The following is a 9,410-nucleotide window of genomic DNA, read 5'->3' on the forward strand; positions in this document are numbered from 1 at the left end:
TAATTTAACACAATTAATTCCTTAATTTTCAGATCAATTTACAACAAATATCATTTAATCCACATATAAATTCACAACTTCACATATAAATAAGTATACAAAAATATATTCTAACAGATACCATAAGCTCACAGTAAAATTAACAATAATTTAATAATAATTTAATAGCACCTTCAAAATTGAGAGCTTCCCAATTTTAGAAATATTAATTCAACCCATATCTATGCAATTCAACACAATTTAACATCTTCAATTTAAATAACAATTATTTAAATATTAAACAGTACATCTTTCAGACTACCATATTAAAATAATAATATTTTATCCAAAAATAGCATCTTTCAAAATACTAAATCATAATTCACAAATAAGGTACCTATAAGAAGCTAAAGAGACAATAAATACGTTACCGAGTTCCATTGGGCTCCAATCGACCGGTGGTTACCAGAAAATGGACGGAAAGATTCGATCAAAGTTCAACTTCTCATATCTCAAACAACAAGGAACTGAGCTGAATGGATCTCAAAATTGAGCTCAGAGGGTCCGAAAATAGTAGAAAAGAGTATCAATTTGGCTGGGTGATGGCCGGATCGTCAGAAAACCAACTTGCTATCGCCAACGATGGAGGCCCGATCCAGGTGCGTCCGACGACGTTCAGACTTGTCCTTCCTGTTACTAGCCGGCTTTTCCACCCGCTTTCTATCTGTTTGACACATGTCGTCTTCCAGTGGCCAGAAGAGATGCATCAAGGAGAGACTAACGGGAGGAAGAAGAAGGAAGAAGGAAGAAGAAAGAAGAAGAAGAAAAGAAGAAGAAGAAGAGAGAAGGAGGGGCCCCGTGGTGTTTTTTCCCACGTGGGGAAAGAAAAAAAAATAAAGAAAAAAAAAGAATTATAAATAAATAAATAAATAATATTAAAATAATAAAATTTTATCATAATAATATAATATATAAAATAATAATAAAAATAATATAATATAATATAACATTTACTTATGGCTAACAGATGGCAATTTCTCATTGTGACTCACGGCACCATTAACTAAGTTACATGCGGTATATATTGTTTACACGTTTAAAAATAATATTAAAATAATACAATATTTGAAAAATTTTGCAGGTCCATAACTTTAAAACCACATGTCTGAATCGGGCGTGCCGCTAGTTTACAAATTCTTATCGACGAGTACTTCACAACCATGTGTGAGTCAAAACTCAATTTCATAAAAATAAAAAGTCAACTCAGCACCCTCGAACAGTTCGGACATCAACTTGTTTTGCTCATAACTTTCAAACCATAGCTCCGTTTTCCGACGTGTTACTACTCTACGGACTCGTGTCAATGCGTACTTCATAATGGTGCCTTGATCAACCTATAATTCTTACCGAGTCAAAAAGTGAAAATTTGACCCTCATCGGTCAACGACGGTCAAACCCAGTTAATCCTGGTCAACATGAGAAAATTCCAGCGTACTTCGGGATGGAGTGTTACATTTTTTCTTATTATAAGTTAACTCGATAAAAAAAAAAGAGTCTTTAAATTCTTCTTTCATTTAATTAAAATTCATTTTTCATAAGCTATTAAGCATTTGTTAAAAAAAAAAAGTTTATTTTATTTTTTTTGGTAACAAACTAAGTTTTCTTTAAAAAGAAAAATAAAAATTTCATGAGCTAAATATTTTATCTAAAAAATTTTTTTTCGTTAATTGTTAGGGTACTGTCATAATTAAATGATAGTAGACAATTAGATTTATAATTTTTATAAATTTTATAATAAGTTTAGTTTGGCACCACCAATGTTTTAAAAAAACAAAAACCAAGAGATATAAACCTAAGATACGTTATAATTTAAGAGAAAAAAGAAGTAGATAAGGTGCTTCTTCTAACCAGACCATTACAAGACATGAGCCACTTTATTAGTTTCGTATGTTCACATCGCTGTAGTGCTCTAACCCCATTTTGAATTCTCTATGTGGGATATATATATATATATATATATATATGCATATTTTGTATATGGTGTAGATGTCCATAGGTTTTTATCGTGTGTATGTTTGCAAAGATAAATATTTTTTTGAAAAAACCATCATCAATACTTTCATTCAAAGATGACGGTTTTTTTAAAAATCATTATCTCTATAAACATCCATAGAATAAAAACATAAGAAATTTGCACCAAAATATATAGATATATAGATATTGTAAACCTTCTTTCTATATATAATATTACTTGTCGAGGTTTTTTTTTTTTTTAATTTTACTTCAATTGTCATTCCTTTTTTTTTATATATAAAAACAGAATAATAAAAATAAAAACTTACTTTTACTTGAGGAGTAAGTAACTCGAGTGAGTAACTAGATTCAAAATCTCCATCCTTCATTTTAATTAAAAAAAAGAAATTTGCTAAATAAATGATTACTTCCAAGAAACTTCATGAAAAAATGAGCAAAAGAAGAGAGGAAAAAAAATGAATCAATGAATTAAAAAAAAAAATTGAATCGATGAATTTAAAAAAAAAAAATTTCTAACTTTAGTTGATAATTAATAACTTTATTTAGTTATTTACAAATTTTATTAGACATGTTTATGAATACTGAAATCAATGCTTTATTCCCCCACTTTCAATATCAAAAACAATAATAATAATCAATGTTTTATCTTTTATTTTACTTCAATTATCATTCTTTTTTTTTCCTAGAATAATAAAAAATATTAAAAGCTTATTTTTACTTGGGGAGTAAGCAACGAGTAAGTGGATTCAAAATCCAAATGTAATACAGGTAAGGTTAGACATCGATATATCTATAGCTATATATAAAAGTCGCACAAGTGGATTCAAAACCCAAATGTACTATAGGCAAGGTTAGACATCGATATATCTATAGTTATATATAAAAGTTGCAATCTCCAAATCTGTTCCAAATTTCGGACCCCCTTCTTTTTCTTCTCAAATTGCATTGTTTTAACACTGTATTGCAAGTTGGATAAATGGCCAAATTGGACATTCCACTAATGCACTTGCCCTTTCCTACATCTACCACGTGTCTTCTACTTTTTAGAAAACTGAAGCATATTTTAATTAAAATAAAAGCCATGAAATTTAGCATATATTACGAAACTGCCATTCATCTCTTTTACAATAATGCAAACCCGGTTTTAAAATTTTGTAAGAAAGTAATGCTAATTTATTTTATAATCAAAATGAAGAAAACAATAATATTTAATGGTTGTTCGTTTATTTCTAGAACAATAGTACGTGATAATTTTTTATTTATTTTTAATTAAATAAAAAACATAAATTGTAAATAGATTTACGAAAGTAATATAATTTGATAAAAAAAATATTATAGGAATAGAAAATAAAGGAAACCTTAATAAAAAATATTAAAAGATTCTAATTTAAAAGGGAAAAAAAAGATTCACATATTTAATCAAATAATGATAGATATTTATTAATTTATCAAATTTTATTGATTATTTTAATTTTTAAATAGTATTTGTTTTGTAATTATATTATATAAATTTGTTATAGTTTTAGTTAGTTAAATAAACAAAAATTGCTCAATTGAAAAAGAAAGGCAACATAAAGATTTTTATTATATTAAAACATTTATTTGCCTTTAGTTAAAGATATAAAATGAATATATGTTTTATAATTAAATTGGATCTATTAACACTTAAAAAAATACATGTGTGTGTATATATATATATATATATACACTAAAAAATATAAATAGAGTGCGGCCGAGGTGGCAATCAAGATGGCAACTGCCATCTTGTTACCCATCCCTATCTAGGTTTGAGGTTGGCAGTGGAAAAGGATTAAAAAAAAAGAAAAAAGAAAAAAAATATACAAATGGAGTTGCTTATCCCCAGCCCAATATTCTCATTCATCTTAGAAGAAAGGTCAAAGTTATTTTATTCTATTCCAAAGAAAAATGTTTAAATTTTATCAACAAAAAATAATAACAATACATACATTTATTTATGCATATTAATTGTAGTTCTCTATACTATTTTTTTTAAATAAATTTTTTTTAAAATTGATAGTATCGTTTGTAATATTTTAAATTTATATTATAAGTTAATCCAATAAAAATTTTATTAGATATATCAAATTGTGTAATTTTATATATAATAAAAAATTAATAAAATAGTATTTAACACTATTAAATAGTGGTTGCATATATATGACCATGTATATATATATATATATGGGCGTTGCCCGAGTAAATGTTGTCCGTTATACGAATTTTTTGTCATTTTGCTAGTACATATTTTACTTGAATTGTTCAATTCAATTCAATAGCATTTTGTCGCTCTCTCTGTTTAATTGTTGTTCATTCAGTGTTAATGGATCGTCTTGTTGAGTTGGAGTTGCTTGGCTGCGACTCTAACTTTGAAGCATGGGCTCCTAAGATACCAGGAAGGTTCTCAAGATAACCCGTCATATTTAATCTCCACCGGATACAATGGCCGGTTGTATGTGACGCTAGGTAGCCGCATGTGTTGCCATGTGAACCAATGACTTTTTGACACGTGGCAGTCTTGGGATCCGATTGTAATGTCGTGTGTCATTTACAAGGATTCTTAGTAGGGCCAAAAAATTCTAATACTCCGTTGCACTGAGTATTCAGTACTCCTATTAATTTAATGCCATGTGGACAGCTTTATCCACATCAGATAGTTGTCAAAACCATCCCAACCAACAAAACTGCCTTCCTAATACCCCACCGAACCATTACAATATGATATAATACCCAAATAACAGTTTTATCTCTCTTTCTCCCTCTGCGAAACAGCATCGCAATCCCCAAACCCAAACTTCCCAACACAACACCGGAACAGGGCATCATCCCCATCCAAACTCTTTTCACTCTTTGAATCTGATTCACAAATAGAAACCAACACAGTTCCTTGCCCTTCTTTGTCCGATCCTCTAAATAAATATATATATATATATATATATTTTTTTTTTTTCTGGTTTTTGGAGACCGATCAAACCTACCCATCACTCTTTTGGATATTATATGAAAAAGTGTTTAAAATGAAGGCTTAAATTTGAGGAGATTAAAAAAATACTTGTTTGGTAAAAGAAAAGAGGGTGGACTAACTAAAATTAAAGGAAGAGAAGAGCTAAAATATATAGAAGGAATGCAAGTTATAATTTCTTTTTCTTTTCAAAATTAATACAAAACAACAGTGCAAGCCTATATATAAGCTAAAGGAGGCGGTTCCAAAGTAACGACCGCCATATGCATGCTTTGCTGTTTTTCTTTTCTATACAAGTGAAAATACAACTCATGAGGACACATGTCACTCTATCAATTATCTAATCAATACATATAAAGCTAGCTTACATGTGGCAACTTGCTATGGCTTTAGTAAACAATTTTGACTCCCTTTCATTAATTGCTATCATCAATTGCAACATTAATTGCAACATGAGTGTAATTTTTTGAATCTTCACCACTCAACTGACTTTGTCAAATTACAAACTATTATTATTATTATTATTTTTAACATTCCTTTTTAATTTGTAATTTTGGCAAAGTTCTTAAATTCTTCTAGCTTCTCAGTTGTTGTTGGCTTTATAAAAATATCTGCAAGTTGCTTAGATATGTTGACAAATTCAAGTTTAATTTTTTCTTTTTCGACCAAATAACTGATGAAGTGACGTCAAATTTCTATGTGCTTTGTCCTACTATGGAACACTGGATTTTTTGTCATTACTATTGCTGACACATTATCGCATTTGATAATTGTTGGAGCAGTTTTTTTATGTTGCATATCTGATAAAAGTCTTCTAAGCCATACTACTTCACTTGCTACATTTGTAGCGGATATATATTCTGCTTCTGCAGAAGATAATGCCACGATCCTTTGCTTCTTTGATGACCAAAAAATTGGTTTGGTACTTGAACATAATAAATATCTTGAGGTGCTTTTGCGATTATCTATGGAGCCTGCCCAATCACTATCTATATATCCAATGAGCTTGTTATCTGCTTCTTTGGCATACTTAATTCCAAGCTTTCTGGTACCCTGTAGATAGTGAAGGATTCTCTTTGCTGCAGTGTGGTGATTTTTACTTAGCTCGTGCATGAATCTGGAAACATAACTAACAGCAAAGACAATATCTAGCCTGGTATTTGTTAGATAAATGAGGCATCCAACTAAGCTTCTATAGTTTTTTGCATCAACTTTCTCTGCGCCATCATCCTTATGCAACTTCTCATTTAACGCCATTGGTGTAGATACCGGTTTACAGTTGTCCATATGAAACCGTTTGAGAAGATCATTTAAATATATTTCTTAAGAAATAAATATTTCTCCGTTTGCTTGTTGAACTGGGATGCCAAGAAAATATTTTATTAGGCCAAGATCTGTCATCTAATATTCTTTCATCATTGCTTCTTGAATTCTTCTACCATTTTTGGATTAGTACCAATATAAATCAAATTATCAACATATAAGTAGACAATGAGAATATCTTGCATACCTTCTTTTTTGAAATATAAAGAGGGCTCACTTGGACTCCGTTGAAATCCATTTTGTCTGAAGTATGAATCAATTTTGCTATTCTAAGCTTATGGTGCTTACTCTAATTCATATAATGCCTTATTTAATCGTAAGGCTTTGTTTTCTTTTTCTTTGATGGTGTAACCCAAAGGTTGTTGCACATATACTTCCTCTTTGAGTTCTCCATTAAGCAATGCTGATTTGATGTCCAGTTGCTAAACAGGTACCTCCATTTGAGCAGCTAATGCGAGAACTGTTCTAACAGTTTCCATTCGAGCAACTGGTGCGAATGTCTTGTTGAAGTCGATTCCTGGCTGTTGCGAATAGCCTTTGGCGACCAGCCGTGCTCTGTACTTTTGAATTGTTCCATCTTCTTTGTACTTGGTTTTGTAGACCCATTTGAGTCCAATAACATCTTTGCCTTTAGGTAGATCGACAAGTTCCCACGTATCATTTTTTTCAATTATTGCAATTTCTTCATCCATTTCTTTAATCCAAATATCTTCTTTTATTGCTTCTTCAAAATTTTGAGGCTCACATGTAAAAAATGCAATATTAGTAGATTCGTAGATATCTGCGAGTGAGCATACCTTTCATGGTGGTGATTCATCATCTGAAGATATATCCATTCTTTAGACTGGGCTTGGAGATTCTTGCCAACTTGTGCTTGGACCAGGATCTTGAATTGGTTGAGAATCTTACTTATCCTGAATAGGAATTTCTTCAAATATTTTTGCTCCTATTTTGGGAGGGCTTTCCCAATTCCATGCTGCAGATTCGTCAAAGATAACATCTCTAGAAATTATCAACTTAGTTGTTTTTGGATTGTACAGCCGGTAGCCTTTTGACTCACTACTATATCCAAGGAATATATATTTCTCTCCTTTTTTATCAAATTGTTCTCTATATTGTGAGGGGACATGTGCGTAAGCTATGCATCCAATTACTTTTAAAAGTTGTACCTGGGGCTTTTGTTTGTGCCATGCTTCATATGGAGTCTTATTCAGGATAGCTTTTGTTGGAGATCTATTCAAAATGTAGACAGCAATGTTGACAGCTTCTGCCCAATAGTTATTTGAAAGGCCTTTCTCTTTTAGCATACTTCTGGCCATTTCTGCAATTGTTCTATTTTTTCACTCAGCTACACCATTTTATTGCAGGGTATGCCGAACTGTGAACTGTCTTTGAACTCCATTTTTCTTGCAGTACTCTATAAATGGTTTAGACATGAATTCTCCTCCACAATTTGTTTGAAGTGTCTTCAGCGGCTTTCCGACTTGCTTTTCTACAAGCGCCTTGAATTCTTGGAATACCGAAAATGCTTCTGACTTTTCTTTTAGAAAATATGCCCACATAATTTGGATATAATCATCAACAAACAGAAGGAAATATCTTTTTCCAATTCAGCAATGGAGTTCAAGTTGGTCCAAAAATATTAGAATGTACCAATTCTAATGGTGCCTTTGCTCTCCAGGTATTTTTGGAAAATGGCAATCTATGCATTTTTCCATATATGCATCCTTTACAGACTCTATCTATGTGGGAAATTGGAAGTAGGCCTAAAACCATATTTTTGTCTTTTAATAATTTTAGGCCATTGTAATTTAATTGCCCATATCTTAAATGTCATAAGTATGACTCATTCAATTTTTGACTTCGAAAAGCTAATTTTTCATCACGTGGCATAACGAGAGGAAAAATATTATTTTGATTCATTTTTATTTTTGCCACCATGATGTTTTTGTTTTTATCGATAATTGTGCTTTCTTCTCCATCAAAAATTATGGAATAATGTTTTTCGAAGTAACTGGACAACATTTAAGAGATTTGATGTTAAGCCAGGAACATAAAGCACATCATGGATGAGTTTAGAGTTACCTCCTTTAAAGTTTACTGCTATTACTCCTTTTCCTTTGACTTCATGTGACTTTCCATCTCCAAGCTTTACTTCAGATAAAAAATTTTTATCCATCTTCACAAAGAGCTGTGGATCACCTGTCATATAACTACTGCATCCACTATCCAAAAACCATGTATGTTTTGATTCTTGTTTAACAGACATATATGAATAAAATACTTGACTATCTTCAACCTTTTCAGAATAATTATCTTCATTCCTTTCTTGCATGTCTTTATACCAACAATCTCTTTATGAATGATTAGAAATTTTACACTTTGTGCATTTAAAACGGCAATCTTTTGACTGATGCCTAGGTTTTTTGCAAATAATGCAATAAGGTTTAGAATTACCTGGAAATTTCTTTGCTCATAATTGTTTCTTCCTCCTCTGCCTCGGCCTTGATTACCATGTCTTCTTCTGAAGGAACCTCCTCTTCTTGTTGAGTTGCTTGTTGAGGCTGCCAAATTCCTTTCTGTGATGATGCATTTGTTTTGAATGCTTGCTTCATAGGTTGGTTATAAAACCTGCTCATTCTTTTTTCATGTGCTTCGAGAGAGCCAAATAGTTTATCCAAAGAGTATGTTTTCAAATCTTTGGATTCTTCTATAGCTACATCAATATGCTCGAATTTGCTGGCAAACATCTTAATATTTTTTCTACAATTTTTTGATCAGCAATAGTATCTCCATAACTTCTAATTTGGTTAATAATTCCAGAAACTCTAGAAGAAAATTCTTGGATATTTTTGTTTTCTTTCCTAAATTATCGAATTCTCTCCAAAGAGTTTGAAGTTTAATGGAGATTACCTTTTCATGGCCTCCAAACTGTTGTTTTAGAATTTCCCATGCAGCTCTAGATTTTGTTGCATTTGATATTATAGGGAAGATGATTTTACTTATCCCTTGTTGAATGAAAAGTAATGCTCATGCATCTCTCTGGATGTTTTGTTTGTACTCCTTCTTTGCTGCTTCCATCCATGATTGCAGT

General features: G+C 31.1%; 2 protein-coding genes across 2 annotated transcripts; both read right to left on the minus strand.

Moving 5' to 3' along the window:
* Positions 1–4,774: 4,774 nt before the first annotated feature.
* Positions 4,775–6,250, minus strand: LOC132800769 (secreted RxLR effector protein 161-like). Its single transcript, XM_060815041.1, has 2 exons — positions 5,980–6,250; positions 4,775–4,887 (listed from the first exon to the last, which is right to left on the minus strand). Exons 1-2 carry the CDS (start codon positions 6,248–6,250, stop codon positions 4,775–4,777), a joined length of 384 nt encoding a protein of 127 aa, XP_060671024.1.
* Positions 6,251–8,297: 2,047 nt separating this feature from the next.
* LOC132800770 (uncharacterized) lies at positions 8,298–9,066 on the minus strand. The gene is made up of 2 exons (XM_060815042.1): positions 8,774–9,066; positions 8,298–8,670 (listed from the first exon to the last, which is right to left on the minus strand). Exons 1-2 carry the CDS (start codon positions 9,064–9,066, stop codon positions 8,298–8,300), a joined length of 666 nt encoding a protein of 221 aa, XP_060671025.1.
* Between the last annotated feature and the right edge of the window lie 344 nt (positions 9,067–9,410).

Source organism: Ziziphus jujuba, chromosome 2, assembly GCF_031755915.1.
Source record: "Ziziphus jujuba cultivar Dongzao chromosome 2, ASM3175591v1".
NCBI lineage: Eukaryota > Viridiplantae > Streptophyta > Magnoliopsida > Rosales > Rhamnaceae > Ziziphus > Ziziphus jujuba.